Source organism: Rhinichthys klamathensis, unplaced genomic scaffold, assembly GCF_029890125.1.
Source record: "Rhinichthys klamathensis goyatoka isolate OS25496 unplaced genomic scaffold, OSU_Roscu_1.1 h1tg000386l_1, whole genome shotgun sequence".
In the NCBI taxonomy this organism is placed as follows: Eukaryota; Metazoa; Chordata; class Actinopteri; order Cypriniformes; family Leuciscidae; genus Rhinichthys; species Rhinichthys klamathensis.
In genome coordinates, this window is record NW_026606890.1 from 1,169,471 (window position 1) to 1,195,750 (window position 26,280).

Here is a 26,280-nt window from a genome sequence, read left to right on the forward strand (position 1 = left end):
TGTAGAAAATCTGACACCGAAACAACTTTTCCAAACTAAAATCAGCAGAGTTTTGGGTAACGGAAGTTTTTAATATCCGTCAAAGAAAATACTACTAATAAAAAAAACAAAAAACATTTGATCACAAATGATGGGCTCTAATTGGTCACACAAAGACACGGTTGTACGGCCATCGCTGGAACCGTAGCATCAGGAAACCGTGCTGAAGAACACATGGAATGAATGGACAACAGAAAAAAACTTTCAAATTAAAATAATAATAATAATAATAATATTACAAAACAAACAGGCTGTTGGTCCAAGTCAAAATCTGGACATTGTCATTGTTGACGTTTTAAAACATTCATCATAAAAACAAAGTCGAGTGGTCATATTTGGACCCTATTAAATAACAATGGATTGTTTGACGTGGAAAATAAATCACGCTGAAATGCGTTTCTGCATTCAATTTTACTGGAGTGAAAAGTGACGTGAACCAAACAGTGCTAAAATCTGCTTCCTGTGCTATTCTACGACTTCCTGCGGTGATTGGCTTCAGACTTCGAGTGTCTGTTGTACCATCAGAACATCCAGACGCATCGAACATTCACACACGCAATGCCATTCAAACGCTTCGAGTCCGTGTTCGGCGCTCCACACAGCCGGGAGAAAGGAAAAGAAAGGTGTTTGTGAGAACGGGAAGACTGCGCTGATGAAAGACAAGTGCACACGTGCAGGATCCTGAGTGCATGCTGTCCGTGGGTCATGTGACGGGTCATGTGACGCGAGTAAAGGGTCTGAGATCTGACGCGCTCTTTTCATCATCAGAGATATTAGCACAATTTACAGACAAAGTCTTGATATATTCCATGAGATAGTTAGCTTTTATAACATTTAGAAGTATAACAAGGGGAAGCCATATAAACAAACGGTCAACAGGAGGTTCTTCAGTGGCAGCGGCGACGCGGAAGCGTTCGAATTCAATTTTTCGCTCTTTTTATTGTATTTTTTTTTTGTTTTTTTGCTCGTTGTTTCCGGCCGTTCACCTTTAGATCCAGGCGTGGCTCCGCGAGAGTGAGCGCGTCCATGAGCGCCGGAGAGCGTCTCTAGGAGCGGGAGGAGGTCATGGTTTGGTGGTTTATTAGAGTCGTGTCTGAGCCTCGGGGACGTAGATCTCGATGCTTTCGGCGCTCTCGGTGGCGGAGTTCTGCCGCTCGGAAACGGCACGTTTGGCCGCCATTAAACGCTTTCTGGCCTCCTGACGCTGTTTATCGGCCACAGAGTCCAGGCTCTTCTCCTTCCCGCCGCTGGGCTTGATCTTTACAGTCTTCTTTGGTGTGTGGGCTGGAGCAGGCTTCTTCTCCTCCTGAGGAGATCATTCAACAATTCAAATAGGATCATCATTTAGGATTATCATTTTTTTTAAACCATTACAATAATTATTATATAATAAAATAAAAATTCATAATTCATATTAAATATTATCCTGCAACCTCAGTTACACCAGAAAAACATTATATATATATATATATATATATATATATATATATATTTATTTATATATATATGACCTGAGTTTTGCAATAACAGTCATATTTAATCCTTATTTTACCTATTTATTAATAAACTAATACAAATAATAAAATAAGTATTAAATCATTAATATTAATTAGCACTATTAAAATACACTACACTCTTTTCAATATTACATTTATTTAAAATATATATATATATATATATATATATATATACTAAATATTTATTTATTTATAAATTCAAACAATATAAATGAAATGAAGCAAAGATTATGAATTTAAGTAAAACAGAATATAAATGAAATATTAAGCAAATAATGATAATGAAGTTGAAAAATTGAAAAAATATATTTGATTATTAACATTCATTTTAAATATTAAAATACACTATGCTAGCTCATAACGTTAAAATAAAAATTACATTTACTTAAAATAAAGCAAATATAAAATACGTTTATAAGATAAACGTTACATTTTAAATGATTTAAAAATTAATAAATAAATATAGAATAGAAAACAAGTGATTTATAAAATACATGTAGAATAAAAAACAGTGGAATAAATTAATAATGTGCAGTATACTAAATATATGTCTAAAATAATAATAAAATCAACTATCAAATAAACATTAAATATTAATTATTAACATATAAATACATCATTACACTTACTCCATTTGCACTAGATATTACTAATTATGCCGGCTGTTTTTTACAAGTAGCATCTGACGCGCTATTTTCATCACATGACCTTATTACGAGGATGGGCGGCTCCAACAAGGGAGCGGTTCTAGATCTAAACACTGAAGTATAACCAGAAACCAGAACTTCATTCTACCTTCACATTGGTTAAACAAGCAAAAGGAAGCGTTAGGATGTTGGAAAGGTACATGAGTTGGACCTTTTTGTCCTGGGTCTCAGACATCTTCCAGTCGTTGGACCTGAGGAGGTGGAGCTCGTCGAACTTCATGCTGATGTCCTCGATGGACAGCTGGAGGAGATCCCAGAACCCGGCCAGATCCTGCGCGGTGGGTCGCGGCTGAGCGTTCACATCCTGACGGAAACACACACATCACACACTCGTTTCATAATTCACTTTTAAATACTTACAAGAAACTGGAAGAGAACATCTGTCCACTTCAGGTCCATCAAATCGGTTTTGGTCTCAAAATGACACATTTTCAATATGATTCTGTTTCTGAAACGGCTTACTAGGGCTGTCACTTTTGTGAAAAAATCCTGTTCGATTTTTGAGTCATAAGTGTTCATTGAATCGATTGTAAAATCGATTTTCCATGTCTAAAGATGTTTCCATTTTCAACACCAAATATAGGCAAATCCACGGACACCTAACAGGCATTAGGATGAGCGTAAAGAGGGCTTGAGCCAGCAATATTCCTGATGATTTATTGGCGTGAAGTTTCGTGCACAATGACAAACAGGAGCGCAACATTCAGGGATTGAGATCAACACCCTCGACCCACCAGATGCAGGTAAAATTGAACCTTGGCGGGAAACGCTGTCAAATCACGAGCCAATCTGGCGTGTTTCTGTGTTTACTCACTTTGCTGGGGAAGTTCGTGTAAGACAAATCTGCGCGGATTTAGTCCAAATACACAACTCGTGAGTCCTCATGATATATTAAATACAGCGTATTGCACAGAATCTGCGCATTTCTGGCTTACTTGAACACACACGTCTCTGAGCAACAAATAACGGCGCGCTTGTTCACTTGCACTGAAGCAATAGTGAAGATTAAAAAGCATTTGGTGAACAGAAAAGACTGTTATTTTCCAACATCCTCATTTTTGTTAAAGTTCTTTGTACTGTAATAATCTGTCCAACTAAAACACATTTTTGGTGAAAAGGATGAGAAGGATGGCAGGATTTTGTTTGAATAAGAATTGTATTATATATATATATATATATATATATATAGTGATGTAGTTAAACCGGTGGGGGGGCCAGTAACCTAAAAATTTAGTAGCCAAAGTTAATTTCAGACCCTGTGTGTAACGGTACACACACGCCAGCAGAGGGCGCTTCTAAAGCATGATATCATCTCTGTGAGTCACATGACTGGCTCTAGGTTGAGATCAGCACTCCTGCTGTATTTCCAAGTCAAAGAAAGTATAAAGCAGGAGAGAAGAATGGCGGGACTAGATTTGATCCAACAGATTGGAAGTAACACAACAAGCAAGATCTTATTGGATGGTATTTGTCCTCATCCTGCAGCCTCAGTTACATCAGCATAAAAAAGCCACAATAAGATATTATTGATGATTTTAAACATTTTGTGATGTGCCATGTATTGCAGTAACACAAATTGTGATTCATATTGCGATTTATTACCTTTAATTTAACTGTAAATCCCCCCAAAAGACAAACTCTGTCCACATATACTTATGTAATAGGATCAAGTTCTCAGTCTGTTCATTTCAAATCTTCACATAAATCTTTCATATACCGTATGTATATATATATATATATATATATATATATATATATATATATATATATATATATATATATATATATACACACACACACACACAATCATTAAATATTAATTTAATAAATAAATAGTGAAATAATGATAATATATTTATATAATATAGGTAAAAAAAATAACATGACAATAAAAAGATACATTTATATATACACACACATTTTATGCTTTAACAAAATAAAATGAATAATTATTACATTTAAATTAATTTAATAAAAATAAATAAGTTAAATTAAATCATTTAAATTAATTCAAAATAAAAAATGTATAATTACTTATAAAATTATAGTTAAAAAACAACAACACATTAATATATATACACACACACACGGGAACACACACATATATATATATAGTTACTTTTATCATTTTATATTTTTGTATGACCATTAAGATTTGCATTGTGAAATTTTCACAACAATTATGTAATTTAAGTAGAAACAATAATTTGTAATCCTTCAATTACAGTTATATATATATATATATATATTAGGGGTGGAACGGTACACAGAAGTCACGGTTCGGTTCATACCTCGGTTCAGACATCACGGTTCGATACGATTTCGGTACAATGGAGTGAATAGCAAAACAAAAATGCAGAAGGCTTTTTTATAAATGTCTTAAGCCTTGTATTTTTTTTATATAAGTTTTATTAATAAAGGCATAGAACCAGTTTATTTGTAGTGCACTGACAGTCGTTTTATATAATTAGTTTATTAATTAAATTATTAAAAAGACGAAAAGACCATGAGATATGTTTGGTAAATGTACCTGAAAGAATTTAAAATTAATTTGCTATTTCAGATCAATATATTTGTTTTCCTTCATTTTAATTAACCCTAACTTTATTCTCATCTGAATTATAAATAATTGATTTCCGTATAAAATACTACCATTAAAAACTTTTGTTAACAGTTGTAGGTTACAGTTTGACATGTTTAGAGTGTGACAAAATCACAATGTTGTGTTTTATTGCGAGTGTACACAAATATAAGTAACAATTTGCAGTTTTAATGATGTCCTCTATGAAAAAAATGACGGAGTATGTTTTTATGTTTCCACTGTTCGATCGCCCGTGCCTCTCACACACACACACACACACACACAATGTTCGATCGCGCGATTCGCGCCCGCGCCTCTCTCTCTCTCTCTCTCTCTCGCACGCGCACGCACACACTCTGTTCGTTCGCGCCCGCGCCTCTCTCTCTCTCTCTCGCACACACACACACACACTGTTCGATCGCGCGATTCGCACCCGCGCCTCTGTCTCTCTCTCTCTCGCACACACACACACACACACACACACACACACACTCCAGCATTGGAATCTTGATCGCAGTCTGTTCATTGCTGCGTTCACAGTCACACCAAAAGCGAATAGAGCGAAATTTATCGCTATTTAAGAGTTTTTTTTTATTTGTACCGTGTATTCTCCGTGCAAATTCGTGCACCGAACCGTGACGCCCGTACCGTTTCGGTTCAATACGAATACATGTACCGTTCCACCCCTAATATATATATATATACATACTACATTACAATAATCAGAATCGCTATAAAGAAAAAAATAATGAGGAAAAACATGTGGGGGAATTACAGGAATTGAGAGGCATAATTGTGATAGTTATTTTTTGCTTTCTGACGTTTTTTCTTTTAAGACTTCTGCTTTTTTATTTCTTATTTTTTTTTATTTTAGGGTGAGATATAAGGTGTACATGGACTCTGTAAGGGCTCGACTCTCAGGATACTCACCAGGTTCTGCTCACAAAGGCCCCGAAACTGCTTGAACTTCTGAGACATCAAGAGCTGAGCGCAGCCGACGGCACTGCGGACCTCTCCCAACACTACAGGAACACACACACACACACACACACACTCTTCGTAAGCCTGCTTCTATTAGAGCTGGGCAAAAAAATATCCATTTTAATCGATTCTCATTTTTATGAACCGATATCGGATAAATCGCAATAGCTTTGTTTCTTTTGATATGAAACAAAGTCTCAGATTTTAAATTCTGTCCATTTTGTTGCTCTTTACTGTGGCATGAGAGATCGCTGTAGTGCCTCCGATCAAGCAGCCGATCATCTCTTCAGCTTTACTACTAGTTATAGCATCAAATACACATGAATGAACATCAGAAGTTGTGTTGAAAGATGCAGTACAGCTTATTGAAATCCGTCTCATATCTCATGTAATCACTCACTCAGTGTTTTAACCGGGGAAAGACGTCAATAAAACAGCTTGTAAACAGTGTCACGTACATAGTATGAATGTAATGTTACATTTACCTCAACAAACCCATTCAATGACCATAAACTCATTAGTGAGATAATAACACATTAACTCTAGAGAGAAGCATTTTGATAAATATATGCACACAGTACATATTCATTATATTTATTTTAATTGTTCCTCAATGTTTAATTGACCATTTTTAATGAACTAAAGTTTTTATGAAAGCCCTAATGTAAATGTTTTTAGGGATGAACCGATGTGAAAATCATCCGATACCGATAATAACTCTTTATATTTATAAGCCGATAATCGGTACTGTAGGCCGATAAATCTTAATCCAAATTTTTATATATATTTTTGAGGGCTTGATTACATAAAAAAAAGTCTCACAATTAAAATCCATGTCCCAAGGACACAATTATGATGTTTATATTATAATGTTGTCGCCAATATGACAGACTTGTGCTGCACATTAGATTTATTTTAAATGTGAATTATTGAATATCTATTTATTGATTCCTTTAAGCCGTTGAACATTTTAGATGCGTATTATTGAATATATATCTATCTATTGATTCCTTAAGGTGTCGAATTGATAATTTTATGCCACTATTTGCTGTGTTATTGTTGTTGTTTTTTCTTTGTTTGTTTTTTTAATCTATGTTTGTTGTGGTTATGTTTATTGTGGTTCCCATGAGTGTAAAACAAATTCCCCTGGGGGCAATAAAGGTTTCATTCATTCACACATTCACATGTTGCACTTTACTGTATTTTCCCCTTTTTGAGGCGATTCAAATCATATTTCAAGTAATTCAAAACCATCATGGCGAACCGTGCGCATCTGAAGGATATAATCCATTATTAATCTGCTTTAATATATCGTCCAAATTTTCTTATCGGCCGATAACATTAGTTTTTTTTTTTACATATATCGGCCGATACCGATATGGTGGCGATATATAGTGCATCCCTAATGTTTTTATTTCAAAAAATGAATTGGAGTAGAAACATAATTATGCCATTATAAAGTTAGTATCATAACTTTATTAATTTATACAAATCAGTTAGTTTTACAGCATTAGTTGAGAGATCTTTTTCCTCAAGAAAATTTGCCATGTACTGTACCTGATATATATATATATCCAAATTAATCTATATCGAATCGAACTGTAAGCTTGTGAATCGAAATCAAACCGAATCGTGTCAATACCGAGCCCTACTATCTCTATGTTGACAGCGTGCCGTCAATCAAACCACACAGACAGCAGAAACATTGATTCATTACGTTAGCATCTGCCTGCTGTGGAGGAGTGAGAAACACACCATCACTTCTGCATTATCATGTCACAGAAGCTGCCATTGCTCTCTCTCTCTCTCTCTCTCTCTGCCAGGTTCAAACCTAATGACTTTAATCACAGGCTCGAGGAGCCAAAATTAGCAGGCAACAGAGAGCCGTTCCTGATTAAAGCTCATTAATGAGGCCGCACGTTTAGAGAGAGAGTGATATCATCCTTTACTCGCGGATCCGCGGGGTGTTTGATGGCGTCTGTAAAGGGAAGCTCCTGAGATCCGAGGGCCAGAACATCGAGATAAACCCGCTGCAATTACCAGCAGCTTCCTGCACATTTATATCAGTAGTAATGGCACTGACAATACTCTATAAAAGTCTGAATTAAGATTTAGTAAGTCTGAAATCAGGTTCCGTTAAATATGGTAACAAAGGGCCATTTAAGGTAATTATTCACATCGGCTTCATCAGGGTGACATTCTTCTTAAACGCAATGACAGTTTCCAACAAAGCCATTCTAGTTATTTTGTTTTATTATTTAAAATTGAGCATATATATATATATTTATAAAATGTAAAAAATAAGAATGTTTGTGGTGTTATATATATATATATATATATATATATATATATATATATATATATATATATATATATATATATATATATATATATATATATATATAAAAACACCACAAACATTCTTATTTTTTACATTTTATAAATAAATCTAAATATTAAATTATATATATATATATATATATATATATATATATATATATATATATATATATATATATATATATATATATATAAAATAGCAAACACACAGATATATAATTATTTTATAAAAAAAAGATAAGTAATAAATTACACTTAATTTATTTTATGTATAATATATTTTTATAATTAATTTTATTGTTATGTACAATTATAATTTATCATATGTATACTATATTATAGCAATAAAATAAACAATTTTAATAATAATATATTTTTTTATTGATTTATTTTTAGAAATATTTGTAAAAAACAAAATAGGGTAAAACTTGATTAGCCATCGGGTATTGATTATATATTAAAATGAAGTTGATTATTTATTCAAATCAATAATATTAATTATTATCAATTACTTTTTTAATAACTGAATACATTTTTTAACTGAACAATTCAACTGAAACTAGTTAAATATTTGAAATTAAACTCAAATTAAATTAAATGATTTTATCCACCAGGAATTGGTTGGAATAATGAAATTAAGTCAGTTATTTTTATTATTAATTAGTTGAGTAATTAGATTTTTGACTAACAGAAAAATCAACCTGAAATGAATTACATATTTGAATAAACAGAGCAATTCCAATAGGCTCCTCACACCACTGGTGCTCGGGCCCTAATAACCCAATTGAAGTGAATTAACTTAATTTGGTTTTATCCATCAGGAATTGCTTGATTAAAGGGATAGTTCACCCAAAAATTATTTTCCGTCTGCCGGCAGCTAGTTATTTTAGTCGATAAAGTTTTAAATATGGATATTTCTCTTACACGAACGCATTGCTTCACTTCAGAAGGCCTTTGTTAACCCCCGGGAGTCGTTTCGAGCACTTTTATCATCGATGGATGCGCTTCGATCGACTTCCAAAAACAAAAACCCATTCACTCCCATTATAAAGCTTGGAAGAGCCAGAACATTTCTTAATATAACTCCGATTGTATTCGTCTGAAAGAAGAAGAATGTCATATACACCTAGGATGGCTTCAGAGTGAGTAAATTATGGGCTAATTTTCATTTTTGGGTGAACTCTCCCTTTAATGAAACCTTGTCAGTTGTGTGTGGAGCGAGCATCTCACCCTCCTCTGACAGCTGTCTGTCTTTGGTCTCGAGGTCCATCTGTCGACACCAGGCCTCCATGCGGTCCGTCTCGGCCTGGAGAAGCTTCTGGAAGCAGCGCCCGTCCCTGAGGCCCGCCGCCCCCCCGGGCTGCTCCGCGGACCCGTTCACGCTCCCCGTCCCGGCCTGCAGAGAGGGGTCCGGCGGGGGGAGGGAGGACGGGTCCAGCGCCGGGTCCAGCTTCTCCAGAGACCGGCTGGCCGTCTGGCGCTCCGAGGGTTTACCGTCGTTCTGCTCCTGGGATTCGGCCTCCGTCGTCTCCTGTCTCGACGCCATGCTCGTGAAGCGACTGAGTCTAGACACACACAGAGAGAGAAGAGACACTGAGCAACACCGACAGCAGTTCAACACGAGGTCCACACGGGGCTCTACTGGATATCTACATTAGTTTCCATTATGAATCCATTATGTAAAAATCAATAAGCTGGAAGACTGTTTGAAAGTACTTGGGCAAAAAAAAAAAAAAGAAAGATATATATATATATATTAGGGGTGGAGCCGAACCCGAATACGGTATTCGGAAAGGCACAAATAACGTGTTTTTTACGAATACTTATTTCGAACAAATACTTTAAAAATATTTGTATTCGGGAACAAGAAAAACTTTATATCAAAAAGCTGCGTTTCCTCGTGAGACCGCACTGCAGTGCATGCCCGTTAGAGTGAGTGTGTGATGTTCAGGAAGAGGTGACTGACACAGGCTGCTCCACACAGCAACAGAGAGGGCTCGGCCGAGCGAAAAACACTTAACTGCATCACTATTTTTGTTGAATAGATTTTTGTACCTTAACTGGGTTCCGGAGGCATTTTATAACTTTCGGGAAGCGAACTTGACGCGGCGCGGGACTAGATCCAATCGCCGAGCGCGGGCGCGGGCGGTAATGCACTCTCTGTGTGCGGGTTGCGGGAGAATAAAACGATTCGCGGGACTCCCACAAACTAGAAATATCTATGAATAAAACATATAAAGACTAATAGATTTGTATTCATCTGTTGCAGAAAAGCAACAAGAACAACTAAAACAAAATAGAAACGATTTACAGGCCAGAGTTTCTATTCATAACATTTTTGCAGCGTTGAGCGATGAAGCCAATCACAGACATATATGTGTTGATTTCTTGAACGCAATTGGCCAATCAGAAGCATTTACGATGGACTCCCCTCACCGCTCAAAACTGACTTTTTGTTCAGTGCTGAATTAGGCTGGTACATCCTAATTATAACAAACAAAGTGTGGATATTATGAAAGATTCATTGATAATAACAGAGATGTGTGAGATCGCGATGAACTGTCAGCTTTTTAGGGATTATTAAGGGAGCGCACTTTGAGCGCATTCAGTCATGCCAAACCATGCACGCAGTAGCTGCTTACTTTTATGTTAAATTAACAGTGGTTTGTGTGTTAATGCTTTAATAAAAAATAATTTATCATAGGGTAGGGTCAGGTTTTGTTTACATCCATTTTATTTATTGTTTTTGGTATTTATTCAAGTGCATTTTTTGTTAACAGAGACTGAGAGTACATTGCTTTTATTGTTTTTGGTTGTTTTGTTCATTTATTGTGGATATTTAAAATGTTTTCCATTTTCAGTGTTAAATAGTCTTTAGAAATAAAAGTTTTTTGATCTTTGAAAAGGTGTAGGCCTACCTGCATTATTATGCCATTTTCATTATTTTAGATGTAAATGGTCTCAGAACGACAATATTCTTTCTTGGTCCTCCACCAGCCAAAAAAACTTGCTCAAGTTCTGTGTGGAAGCATTTTATTATATCATATTGTTATTATCTTTTCAATGACGTTCTTTGTTACATGTTCATTGCTGGATATGTTCATTGGAATGGATATAATTAAAGAATACTAAGTATTCTTAGTATAAATATATAATGTAAGTCTTACACTATAACGTAAATTAGAAGTGTAACGAAAAAAAAAAGTAATTTTACGCCTATTTGGAATTTTACTCGAATACAAATACAAATACAAATACTTTTCCCCCCTCAACAAATACAAATACAGATACAAATACCGGCTGCTTTGCACACCCCTAATATATATATATATATATATACACACACACACAGTTTAATGAGTACCTTTTAGTTATATAATTGTGTATATATATATATATATATACACACACACTCACCTAAAGGATTATTAGGAACACCTGTTCAATTTCTCATTAATGCAATTATCTAATCAACCAACCACATGGCAGTTCCTTCAATGCATTTAGGGGTGTGGTCCTGGTCAAGACAATCTCCTCAACTCCAAACTGAATGTCAGAATGGGAAAGAAAGGTGATTTAAGCAATTTTGAGCGTGGCATGGTTGTTGGGGCCAGACGGGCCGGTCTGAGTATTTCACAATCTGCTCAGTTACTGGGATTTTCACGCACAACCATTTCTAGGGTTTACAAAGAATGGTGTGAAAAAGAAAAAACATCCAGTATACGGCAGTCCTGTGGGCGAAAATGCCTTGTTGATGCTAGAGGTCAGAGGAGAATGGGCCGACTGATTCAAGCTGATAGAAGAGCAACTTTGACTGAAATAACCACTCGTTACAACCGAGGTATGCAGCAAAGCATTTGTGAAGCCACAACACGCACAACCTTGAGGCGGATGGGCTACAACAGCAGAAGACCCCACCGGGTACCACTCATCTCCACTACAAATAGGAAAAAGAGGCTACAATTTGCAAGAGCTCACCAAAATTGGACAGTTGAAGACTGGAAAAATGTTGCTTGGTCTGATGAGTCTCGATTTCTGTTGAGACATTCAGATGGTAGAGTCAGAATTTGCCGTAAACAGAATGAGAACATGGATCCATCATGCCTTGTTACCACTGTGCAGGCTGGTGGTGGTGGTGTAATGGTGTGGGGGATGTTTTCTTGGCACACTTTAGGCCCCTTAGTGCCAATTGGTCATCGTTTAAATGCCACGGCCTACCTGAGCATTGTTTTTGACCATGTCCATCCCTTTATGGCCACCATGTACCCATCCTCTGATGGCTACTTCCAGCAGGATAATGCACCATGTCACAAAGCTCGAATCATTTCAAATTGGTTTCTTGAACATGACAATGAGTTCACTGTACTAAAATGGCCCCCACAGTCACCAGATCTCAACCCAATAGAGCATCTTTGGGATGTGGTGGAACGGGAGCTTCGTGCCCTGGATGTGCATCCCACAAATCTCCATCAACTGCAAGATGCTATCCTATCAATATGGGCCAACATTTCTAAAGAATGCTTTCAGCACCTTGTTGAATCAATGCCACGTAGAATTAAGGCAGTTCTGAAGGCGAAAGGGGGTCAAACACAGTATTAGTATGGTGTTCCTAATAATCCTTTAGGTGAGTGTATATATATATATATATATATTACACACATGCTCGTGTGTGTATATATATATATAGTTTTTTTGTTTGTTTCATTTTATTGATATTATTATTAAAATGTGTGCCATCTTAACTACTGATTTCACAAAACATGCATTTTTCAGAAATTATATTTAAAAAAAAAACAATATTATAATTTTTCTCTTTTATCATCACCAATAAATTCATTTTATTATATATATATATAGTTTTTTTTGTTTGTTTCATTTTATTGATATTATTAAAAGGTGTGCCATCTTAACTACTGACTTCACAAAACATGCATTTCTTAGAAATTATTAAAAAAGTTACACAATATAATCTTTCTCTTTTATCACCACTAATAAATTCATTTTATCATTTTATATATATATATATATATATATATATATATATATATATATATATATATATATATATATATATATATATATATATACACACACACACACATATATATATATATATATATATATATATATATATATATATATATATATATATATATATATATGAAAAAAATCTGTCATGTTTAATAAAAAAAATAAAGAATAGCAGACGAGAGAAAGGAAGAAAAATAAAACAAAACAATTAACAATTCTCCAAAATACTGCCATGTTCTTCAACATCATGTATTTCTCTAATACAATCGCTTCTAACAAAAACTAAACAAACAGAACTTTAAATCAATGTATGAATATCAATTAGGGATGGGCATTTTTCAAAAATAATGCATTCGAATATTCGGGCTCATAGAAATCGAATATTCGATTAGCCTATTTAAATGACATTTAACGAAAACGACGTTATTTCTTAAGTACATTTTTCAAAAAGTTTTTGTCACCATTTCTTAACAAGCTTACGATTAGGCAATACACAACAAGCTTACAATATATGTTAAAGTTTTCTTTTAGTTGAAAACATTAAACAGTTGGCCTATGTGTAAACAAAATATAAATAACAAAAGGATTTAAGCTCAAGCAGCGCGAGCGGGAAAAAAACGCCTAATAAAGTAGACTGCGCCAGATATCGAACAGAACGTACACACACACTCGAGTCAGCATGATTATCGTGTATATTGTTTCACGTTTATGTTGAGAAAAACAATAATGTCCACATGCAGGGGCGCCGCCAGCAATTTATGCTCGAGTGAGAAAACGCGCTGCACTGACAGACGATTCAGAGACACAAACGGTCACGGTGTTCTAAGTTTCTAACAGCAATTTGCGTTTTCTGTTCTTAAACCTGTCTCTCTTAATGAAACTTAAGGGAAGTATGTCTAAAAAAATCATTTTGCTATTAGATAAGTTATCATCTCTCGGATCACGCGCGCTACAGCTGCGCTTACCTGCAGTCGTAGTGATGGACAGCTGTCTTTCCTCAGTCGCCTGCTGTTTGGATTTCATGTGATTTCTCATTGTGTTGATGATATTATAACTCAGATTAATTAATTCATTTGATCAAAAGTAATTCCCTTCTGTAAGATCATTTAGTAACATAATTTTCAACTAGTAGTCTAATTCCAAACTTCGCGAGGCAGACGACGACGACATTATGTGATCAAATACAAACAACTTGTTAAACACGCACCACAGCGCCACCCAGAGGATTTAGTTATAACTGCGAGTTAGTGCTTGGGATTTATCAGGGATTCACTGCATTTACGGCCAGCAAAGCATTTAGGCTACGGCTTCATAAATTCGATAAAATTCGAATAGTATTTTATTTTTCGAATAATAATTACAGATCGAATATTCGAAAATTTGAATATTCGTGCACATCCCTAATATCAATTAAATGTTAATAAAGCAGAAAAAAATAGCAAGTTGTTCGATATGCTTCATCTCATTTGACCGTCTTAGGGAAAAAAGCGGCGAGACCGAGCCGGAGGAGCAGAAGAGAGAACGTAGGCTGGGAGGACGACAGACAGCTGGTGTGTGGGAGACAGCGCACTTAAACACAGAGATGCAAAGATATGAAAATAGACTGAAACGCAGAGCGAGCAGAATCTCATTATCTCCTGCCGTCTACACCGAATCATTACTTGAGTGTTTCCAGCACCATACATGGCTGAGAAAGCTGACTCACACACACTCACTCTCAGAGAGAAGTGCTGCCGTATCAAATTCCACAGCGCTAAACGGAGGAGCAACATTTCTGCAAAACTCACGGCCTGCCGTCTTCAACCTGAACCCCGATGGACTGGAACCTGGTCGTGGGAGTATGCTCCTCTTTCAGAACCGGCTGCACACAATCCACCTGCGGAAAAAACAACACTCATCTGAAACGCATCCAACAAATCTAATGCTAAACAATAGTTATGATACAACTCAAATCTCCTCATATAATAAGTGCAACGCATAGCTAAAGGCCCTTGCACAGAGTCCGAAATTTCCGCACGTTAAAAAATAAATACGACTTCGCGTTATGTCAATCACGCTTGCACACTGCCTCCCACGTGACCAAGTGATCTGAGGGCGCGGGCGCGTCGGTCTGAGCAAGCGCCGGAAGTGATCTCGCTGAAAGAAATTCAACGTTGTCTGTTGATATATCGAAATCGTCTTCCATTGCGATTTCCTGTATATCTAAATTAGATCTTTACAGTGAAAGGTAACACTTCCGAAATCTTTGTGTAAACAATGAGTGACGTACACGCGCGAGAGATCACTTGGACGTGGCTGTGGTCACAAGAGGTAAAAACGATATAAATACTGTTCGTTTTCTCACACAAACCGCTCGTTTCGTGTCTTAGGCCATCAATGTGTACTTACATTTACGAGTCATTAAATCATGTTTAATTTGGACTTCTCTGTGCATGCTCTTTGAGGTGGTGACCATAGACCTGCATTATATGACTGACAGACAAGAACGGTTTGACCTAAAAATATCAAAATTGAAACTACTGCGGAAACAAAGACACCTACATCTTGGATGCCCTTGAGGTAAGCTAAAACATACCAAAAATTAATATCAAAGAGAACTATCCCTTTAACAGCTCATTTGATGCAAAGCAGGATTTTTCCCGCTCCTCTGAAATAAAGCAATGCATTATGTGACGTACTTAACATTTATAAACAAAACCTCCCTCGCTAGTTTCCCCCAGAGCATTGAATGAATTTCATTAGTCATGGTATGTCACATCCATGAGCTCATTAACATATGACTGCGCACATTTACATATCAGAGCCAACTCTGCATTCAACAAATTAGCCTGTCCCGATCAATGACCGCATGAACTGTACGCATGACATCATAAGATGATTTTACATGCTTTATAACAAAAAAAACAGACAGTATCTAGACTATAACTTTCTAAAACATTTTCATTAAAAAAATTATATACCAATAAAATTGTTCCTAATCATGACTATGCATTTATTATATCAAAATATCATTATATATTATAATGCATATTAATATTATAGTAAAAAACAATTGTTTAGAATTGTATAATACTATAAAATTTTACACGACCAATAAAATGTATTGTTTACCATTTTTATTCTATATCAATGGTTTAATATAAAATAAAATGATTTAATATAATAATAAAAGGGTAAAGCATTGAGGGCCAAATGATAAAAAAGAAAACACAAAATAATACTAAAACTGATGATTTGCTTTTGTTCCTCTTTAGTTGCTTTGGATAGGTGTTTTCTTAATGCATAAAAGTAACATTATATTGCACAACAGATATTTATCAATTTGTTTGGTGATTTAATAATGAAAAAAAAATTATGTTTATTCACCATTTAATGATGTATTTATTGATTTTCTTTAAATATTTAATAAATATCTTAAATGTCCCTACACAGTATAGAAGGGCATTTCTTTTATCACAATAATAAATTGTAAAATCCTAAATATCTAAAAATGTACAGTAGCAAAATCAGCTTTTTTAATATCTAAAACTGTGCCCACAATGACAACCAGAAGTTGCTTCGAGCCCAAATGAGCGACTACAGGAGACGCACCAAATCTGAGCAGACTTCAAGCTTATATGCAAATGAGCAGCGACTACCAATGGAAGTGACGTCACATGACCGGATACCAAATCTGCGATCAAAAAGCATACATCATGACAACATTATGCAGACAGCTCAAACATATTTATGCACGCACCTGAATACCAATCGATGAGAGTTTCCTCTTGGGCGGAGCCTGCAGTTCTTCAGGTGCCAGCGTGAGACTCACAGGCTCGTTTCTGGCGTCCGGGGCGGGCGGGGGCGGGACTATGGCGGGAGGGGGCGTGGTCACTCTCGCACTGGGCAGATGGACGGGTTCCCGCGGGGCAGGGATGGGCGGCCGCTTGGCGCTCTTGGCCAAACTCCCAGTCCGAGAGCTGGCGAGGCTGTCGGAGGAGTTGCTGCGTCCTGATTGGCTGTTGACGTCGCTGCGCTGGTCCTGGCTGTCCAGGTACGTGTCCTGGGCGGATTCGGTGCTGCTCTGGACCGTAACCGAGATGTAGGGCTTGGAGGTGGTGCGTGGAGGAATAGGAGGAGGAGCCTTCTTACAAACAGCCGTACACGTGGAGACTAAAAAAAGACAGGAAGATGGACCGTCAAGAATGAGTTTACTTCAGTACCAAGTCGATACTTAAAGAGGACCTATTTACATTTTCGACTTTATAGGCCTAATGTATTAACTTTTCCTTTTTTGGTGATGTCTGTGATTGTTTTTGATTGCATTGTGATATGTCGATAATTTAACATGTTATGTGTTATGTACGCATCTACGGTGGAAACAAATTTCCTCTCGAGGAGAAAAACTATCTATCTAGGGTGTAACGGTTCACAAAATTCACGGTTCGATACGATACACTTGTGTCACGGTTCGGTACAGCAAAAAGAAAGAAATGGCAGAGAAATTTCTTTGATTTAATTTTTTTCATTAAATTTTAAATAAAACTAACATCATAAAGTATGATATTTTATTAGTTTGAGCAATGATGGAGCTATACTTGACTTTTCTTAGGAGTATATAAAACAAAACAGCTCCTTGGACAAAATGAAATGTAATATTGTAGTAGTTATAAACAAAGGTTTATTTTAGTTCAGATTAACATTTGAGGGCAGCAATTGTATTCATAATGTCGAAATAAAACCGACGTGATGTTACTTGAAAGCATTATAGCCGACTATTCCTGCCACACTCCCATGGTTACAGTCAGTAGTGTTACTCCAGTAAACCCATGGTGAATGTTGCTGATCTGTGGACACTGGATAGTTCATTCATGGCACAATGTTTCTCCTGGTTTCCACGTCAGCGCTGTTTGATCCGTTAATAACGGAGAAATGTGAATGTTTCTCACTAGATCTCGCATCGATGTTATTACTTCAGTGGCGAATTCAAATGCTTTCTTTACTGGATTTGACTGTGTAGTGACAGTGCTGATGATTAAGATCGGCTCGCGCTGCATTGGTCCAAACTGATAAACGGTCCGTCAAACACACAATAACGAGTGGTTTCGTTCCGCTTACATTACATTTGCCATTTGGCACTGTTGTGGTCAAGCCAGCGTCTCTTACATTATAAGCGCGCTTGCGACGAATATTTGGTCGGCAGGAAAAATGGTCCAAAAATGGTCTGAATTTTTGGTGCGTCAAGATGCATGTCTCGCATGTCTTGACACACCAAAAATTCAAATGCGTGGTTTTTCGCATTCAAATGTGCCGTGTTTTTTTTATTTGACGAATATTTGAAATTTGAATTTTTATTTGACAGCCCTTAGTTAGTTGACATGATGTAAGCGTGTTTTCTCCAGTTACTGATGCACTTACAGTTTTATGCACCATTGTAACCTAATTTTCCTTGCATGCACATTCAGGAAATTATATTTTATTTAAAGGTATAGCGGAGGATTTTCTTTTTCCGGGTGGGTAGCCAATACTATTGGTCCACCTAAGTGTCAATCATTCTGGTGATGTGTTTACGTAAGGCTGTCGTACGTGCTCGTCCCTATGTAGTTTTCGCTTTCTGCGCATGCGCACTTTCAGGTGTATTATGTGTGATGAGTTACGGTTTCAGCCATTCCTCTGAAAATGGCTGAGGGTCGAAAGAGAAAAAATGTATACGAAGTGTATGATAAGAAGAGAAAGGCCGCAGAATATAGAAACAAGACCAGAGTGATTTTGGGTGAATATTTCACACGCTGGCGTGCGCTAAAAGCACAGGTTGGGCTTCCCACTGATGCCGCAGTCGCGAAGATTCTACTAGACAGGTATGACAAGTTTGTCATGCTATTTGGAGAAATCCATTTAAAATCACTGCTAGTAAAAGTTTAATAGGCGTTCCCTCTCGGGAGCAAATAGAGTGTTGCGCATGTGCATTTTTAAAAAAATTGGAGAGGGCGGGTCTTCTCTAAAATTCGGAAAGATCCTCCGCTATACCTTTAAGAACGATTGTTTTAAAAGTTAATGCACTTTAAAAAGTGAATGCCATTTCATTTCAATAAAAGATAAGATGTTTGATTTGGTTTATATTTGCTTATTGCGCTCTCTTGCGAGCATAGGACACAATTTTGCTAATATTTAAGAAAGAAATTCGAATTTAGCTTTTCAGCCATTTTGACAGCCCTAGTTCTCACTAGTGTTTACCTCAGTACCAAGTCGATACTTAAAGAGGACCTTTTTACATTTTCGACTTTTCAATGTCTTTTAAACAGCATTAATAATTAACTAGTCACATTTATTTTAAAAAAAATTTAAAGAACTATTAAACTAATATAGTTACAATGCAAAAAAATAGGTGCAGTGAGCTGAAGTTTTACTGGTATTGGCACAGACTACTGACATTTTTTAGTCAAATTCTCACCAACCCAGAAACAACCAATACAAAGTGTCTTCAGAATGTCACACGTTTTTTTTCTCCCAACAGCCTCTGCTCTTGGGGGCAACAGGAAGAGATGAGACAAAGACAGGCATTTACATACTGGAATCTCGACAGCATTCCTCTCATGCCGGCCGATGGCAGACCGCGTCAGGAATGTGTTGGCTTGCGCCCACAAACCATGGCCTACAATCTGCTGACGAGACTCCAGGTTTCGCACGCCGTGTCATGAACCCTGATGATAACGCTTAACGCCGTATTATTAGCCTGCTGAACAGTGTAGGAGAAGCTGCTCAAGATAGTGGGCGGCATGACCATAATCATACGGTATGACTCATTTTATATCACCATTATGAGTCATTTTATATATCACCATACGGTTACTTTTGCAGGAAGTTCAACCCCAAAATGTTTTATATATTATGAAATGAAATGTTGTGATGTCTGTTTGATAATCTAGTGGCCTAATTGCTTAAAAATATGGAAATTCATTAATCAAATTTGTGTAGGCCCATGCAAACCAACAGATTATGGTTAAGAAATGAATGGCAAGAAAGATATCAGTGCACAAACAGCTTCACATTATGAAACACAAACAAGAAAACCATGAATAGGCTACATCACAAATATGACTGGATGAGACGTATTTGATGCCACTGTAAAAAGTCTGGCGTATAACTGGAACTATGCCTTAAACTAGATTGAAGCTTAAAAGGACGATATCTGATAAATAATTATCAGATTATTCTAAATTACATTAATAATAATTAAAAAATATATTTATGATGGCAAAAAAACAATAAGGAAGGATCTAGGAATTAGTGTGATAGCATTAAACACAAATCAGCACAAAATATAAATGTATAAAACATAATCAGAAATGTTTCTTGAGCAGCAAATCATCAAATCAGAGTGATTTCTGAAGGATCATGTGACTCTGAAGACTGGAGTAATGATGCTGAAAATTCAGCTTTGATCACAGGAATAAATTACATTTGACATTTTATTCAAATAGAAAACAGGTCTTTTAATTTGTAATATTTCACAATATTACTGTATTTTTGAACAAATAAATGAGTGCTTGGTGAGCAGAAGAGACTTTCAAAAACAAACAAAAAAATCTTACCAACCCCAAACTTTTGACCGGTATATACACTTTTTTTAAACATTTTTTTTCCAAAGCAAAAAATTAACTCTCTCAATAAAACAAAATATAACTAAAATCACTGAACTGGAAAATGTAGATTAGTGTACAATGTTTTATAATAATAATAATAATTCTATTTAGTGTCCATTTCATTCATTTAACATATTTAATATAGGGGGCATCCAAGTTATTTGACATATTTGAACAATTTATTAAAATGTAACGCAATAGTTACTTTTCCTGGTAATTAGTTACTTTTATAATGATGTAACTCAGTTACTATTTGTGAGAGTAACTAGTAACTATTAGGGGTGTAACGGTACACAAAAATCACGGTTCGGTACGTACCTCGGTTTTAAAGTCACGGTTCGGTACGTTTTCGATACAGCAAAAAGTAAGAAATGCCAGAGAAATTTCCTATTTGTTAAAAGAAAAAATATTTTTTAAATAAGTGAGTTTTCCTACATCTTGGAACTTTCAGGGTTTATAAATGGGGGTCATCTTTGAAGGATGAACAAATAATGTTTTGGTAATCACATTAAAAATAACATTTAAATATATGAAGAGTTTAGATGCAAAAGCCATTTGAAATTTTCTTAGAATGATCATTTTTATCAAGCTTGTATATTTAAGTTCAGTAATTTCACTTAAATGGCAATGAAGATTGCCTATTAATTGTCATTTGAGTGAAATTACTGAACTTAAATGTACAAGCTTCATAAAAATGATCATTCTAATTTCTAGAAGAAAATTTCAAATGGCACTTATATAGAGGCTTTTGCATCTGAACTCTTCATATAGGCTATTTATTTATATAATATTTGAGTTTTGAAGTGCTGGAAAAACATGTGTGAAGTACTTGAAAGCATTTCACTATTCCAGCCAAACTGGTTACAGTTAGTGTTACTAACGGTTGTAACAGTGTCGCTTGATCGAGATCGGCTCGCGCTGCACAGATGTTGCTGCTCTGCTCCGAACTGATAAACGATCCGTGAAGCACATGAGTAGCGCAGTTTCGTTCCGGTTTCATTACGCTTTCCATTTGATGTTGCGCAATGTTGTGGTGATTGCGCCAGCGCGAATTTTGTCGGCAGGAAAAATGGTCCAAGGAATCGTTCGGTTTGTATGCGTACCGAACCGGAAGCCTCGAACCGAAACGGTTCAATACGAATACATGTACCGTTACACCCCTAGTAACTATAACTAATTACTTTTTTTAAGTCACATGCCCAACACTGGTCATATATCAAACACTCAAGAGAGTAGTCATGAAATGTAATATTTGTGTTATGTCAATCAATAGTGAAGAACATTTTTGGGTATAAAATAGGACTGTTTTGCGACAGGCACAATGAGTCGTGTTACTGAACAATCAGGGCTAATATCTGTCAGTTGCTGAACAATTCTCCTCTATCTTGTGCTATAGAGGACAAGCCCAATGCGGGGACTGTGTGGAGCTCAGACAATATTGGATAAATCTGTTTCCTCTCTCTAGCACAGATGACTGGCATTGTCCAGTGTGTGTTGTGCTCGCCGTCTGGTGCCAGGACAGACGCCACACAGCAGTCTGTGACGATTGGATTGCTTGAATGATAATATGACACGGCACGATTTGACACCAAACAGCCAATAAACGGATAACAAGCTACTAGGGCAAATATCGATTTCTTGATTTTAATTGATTCTGATTTTGATATTGATTCTTAAATCCAAAGAACCGATCTTTAAGGGGTAGTTTCCACAACACTGTTTTAGCTTAAAACTGAAAACTTTGTATGCGTTTTGGCTGTTCATTTACACGATAATGGCGTTTTGGGGCCCTGAAAACGCAAACTTTTGAAAGCAGTATTCAAAGTCAAGGTTTTTTTTTCTTTTTCTCGCCTTTCTCCCCCTTTTGTGTGGTAAATTATTATTATTTTTTGATAATTTACTTTAAAGGGTTAGTTCACCCAAAAATGAAAATTCTGTCAGTAATTACTCTCCCTCATGTTGTTCCAACCCCGTAAGACGTTCGTTCATCTTCGGAACACAAATGAAGATATTTTTGATTAAATCTGAGAGCTGGATCACTCCTCCATAGGCTTCTTCAGGGATCGAAACTGGCCGGCCCAAACGTTATGAAAGACATCGTTAAAATAGTCCGAGTGACTACAGTGGCTCAATCTTAAGTTTATCAAGCGACGAGAATACTTTTTGTGCGCAAAAAAACAAACAAAAATAACGACTTTATTCAACTATTCATTTCCTTCTCTGTGGGCCGTGAGATTTCACGTAGTGATATTGCGCAAAGCTTCTAGGTTGCACGTCACACGCAGGCTCACTATTGGCCGTCGCTGGTCATGTGTGTGATGCGTGACGTACAACCTAGAAGCTTTGCGCAGTTCCACTACGTAAAATATCACGGCCGTACAGAGAAGGAAATGATTAGTTGAATAAAGTCGTTTTGTTTTTTTTCGCACAAAATGACAGCATTTTCATTTTTGGGTGAACTAACACGTTAATGTGTACAGTGTTTCCTCTAGGATTTTTTCCAGCCGTGGTGGCAGGCCCATTGCGCCAGGGGGAGGGGGCGTGGCCCATGAGTGATATTCCCATTGGCCACGCCCCCTTATCCCAGGTGTTTAAACCTCCCAAGCATTATAACATGAATGGCGCCAATAAGAGCGGCAAAGCGATTATGCGCATCCCGTGCGCAGAATGATGCACTTGAAGCAACGCGAAATCACTGCGTGCAGGTGCAGCGCTTCGCATTGAAAAGTTCAAAGCACAAAGCGAAGAGATTATATCTATCTATGCTTAATGTATTATATCTATGCAACAGTTTATTGAGCCTTTTCTTTTAACAGTTTTAAATTTCAGTTAACTTACAGTGAGCATGAAGAACAATTCATAGTGCTCTCTACTCTAGTGCTGTAGTAACAGACACCCGGGAGAAAGGAATATGATTTAGAAAGCGCTATAAACTCCAGCAAGATAAAGTAATTTTATGCAAACTATAGACCTTTATCTACAAATAAAGTATAATAATGGGAACATTGATCTTGAAGAGAGTGTCGTCGTGTTACTGTCGTAACCGAACGTGACGTGCTGTTTGAATGCTGAATGAAGAATGACTGAGGAGAGATGAGTTTCCATTAACTTTAACTTAACGACTTAAATATACATTTTTACCTCACATTATGCTATTGAATGACTTTGGAAGTCTTGCAATATAGTGCGAAAACTTTATGGTGCTCTACAATGTTTTGTATGCCTTTAGTGGGGCTTAACAATAACACATACAATATCGGACCGAGAAGCTGCAGCCGTGGCGGGATGATTTTAGGTGTGGCGGCCCGCCACGGCAGAATGAATGTAGCGGAAACACTGGTGTATTTTGTAGCGAATTCAAATGAATAGCCACCTGGGCAATTAGTATTAGCTCAGATGTGCCAACTATGTCTAAACCCTGTCAATGTCAAAAGCTTGAATAAAAAAAAAGAAAGTCAAGTTTTTGAAAACGATAGCGCTATCATCTCAGTGTAAACTACAAAAACGTGACTTTGTGAAACCGGTGACATCATGCGCATGCATATTACGTGTTGTTCATTCTATAGTGTTTCTTTACAAAGTGATATCGCCACATTCTGGCCCGGCAGCCGAATACAGCGCGGTTTGGTCGTTTTCGTGGATCCGTGTGAACGTGGATCGTTTGGACAATATTGTCATCTGTACGCGAAAAACGCAAAGGAAAAGCATTTAGTAAATGTACCCTTAGTCGTCTTTTGAGTTGATGCCTGAACAAAACTTAAAGGGTTAGTTCACCCAAAAATGAAAATTATGTCATTAATGACTCTCCCTCATGTCGTTCCAAGCCCGTCAGACCTCCGTTCATCTTCAGAACACAGTTTAAGATATTTTAGATTTAGTCCGAGAGCTTTCTGTCCCTCCATTGTAAATGTATGTACGGTATACTGTCCTTGTCCAGAAAGGAAATAAAGACATCATCAAAGTAGTCCATGTGACATCAGTGGGTTAGTTAGAATGTTTTGAAGCATCGAAAATACATTTTGGTCCAAAAATAACAAAAACTACGACTTTATTCAGCATTGTATTGTCTTCCGGTTCTGTTGTGGATCCGCGTTCAGTGACGCTGCTGACGTAAGACGCTGCTGACGTGTGTCTGGTGTGTGTGTGTGTGTGTATTCTGGTTCTGTTGTGGATCCGCGTTCAGTGCCGCTGCTGACGTAAGACGCTGCTGACGTGTGTCTGGTGTGTGTGTGTGTCTGGTGCGTCCGTGTATTCGGGTTCAAATAAATATGGCTGGGCAAAAAAATGCAAGTCTTCCTCTGTGTGGAAATCCTTAGACATGTTTGCGAAGAGTGTTTTGTTTCCAGCGTGCGTCTCCCTCAGACTGTAAACGAAGCTCGGGCGCACCAGACACACGTCAGCAGCGTCTTACGTCACACACACACACACACACACCAGACACACGTCAGCAGCGTCTTACGTCAGCAGCGGCACTGAACGCGGATCCACAACAGAACCAGAATACACACACACACACACACCAGACACACGTCAGCAGCGTCTTACGTCAGCAGCGGCACTGAACGCGGATCCACAACAGAACCAGAATACACACACACACACACCAGACACACGTCAGCAGCGTCTTACGTCAGCAGCGGCACTGAACGCGGATCCACAACAGAACCGGAACACACACACACACACACACACACCAGACACACGTCAGTAGGGCTGCAACAACTAATCGATAAAATCGATAATCGATTATGAAAATCGTTGTCAACGAATGTCATTATCGATTAGTTGGTCTGCTTACGTCACGGGGAGCGTTTACTGGTGATTGGTTGAAACAGGCCAATCAGGATGCTCTCTGTCTTACACGCGCTTCATGAGGCACACACGCAAGGTCTCTCTCCCTCCGCTGCTCTGCCGCGCGCTCGCGCTACACGGTTTGGAGCACAGTCTCTTCTGTCTTGCATGCGCGCTCTTGCTTGCGCGCTCAAATCCTGGGAGTTTGAACTTAATTTGCGAGCATCAGGGAGCCGCTATCAATATGCGGGTGACTTCCAGAACTTCCGGGAGACTTGGGATGTCTGTATTTTGTGTCTCGAGCATCAGGTTGCACAATCAGTTCGCTCGCAACATAAGTGATGGATTAAAATAGTGCTACCGCAGAAATATTAAATTAAAACGGTCTTTACAAAGCGAAGCACTAAATATAAAGGCAGTTAATAACAGCAGCAGTAAATTATTGTTTTTTAGTCACTGTACTCAGTGGTTTTCAGCGAATGTTTGTGCACTAATGCATCATTTTTCCTGTCTTTTTAATCAAGCCTGTTAGCTTGCTGCGTACCTCCATTCCGTTCTCTTTATATAGCATTTGTCTACTATTAAGTTTTAATTGTTTTTCAAACGCGATCTACTGCGGCTCTATGTTCACACGCTTGTTTTCAGTCTTTCTATATTTATTTTTACAAATT

The 26,280-nt window shown here is 37.1% G+C and overlaps 1 protein-coding gene across 1 annotated transcript in view; it reads right to left on the reverse strand.

Moving 5' to 3' along the window:
• Positions 1–1,047: 1,047 nt before the first annotated feature.
• dlgap4a (discs, large (Drosophila) homolog-associated protein 4a) overlaps positions 1,048–26,280 on the reverse strand; it is a 226,046-nt gene continuing 200,813 nt past the window's right edge. The window contains exons 8-13 of the mRNA XM_056234017.1: positions 16,936–17,348; positions 14,984–15,072; positions 9,396–9,730; positions 5,775–5,866; positions 2,415–2,567; positions 1,048–1,345 (exon numbers count right to left, since the gene is read on the reverse strand). Of these exons, the coding sequence (XP_056089992.1) occupies positions 1,121–1,345; positions 2,415–2,567; positions 5,775–5,866; positions 9,396–9,730; positions 14,984–15,072; positions 16,936–17,348 (1,307 nt within the window). The 3' untranslated portion in view covers positions 1,048–1,120. The remainder of the gene's footprint in view (positions 1,346–2,414; positions 2,568–5,774; positions 5,867–9,395; positions 9,731–14,983; positions 15,073–16,935; positions 17,349–26,280) is intronic.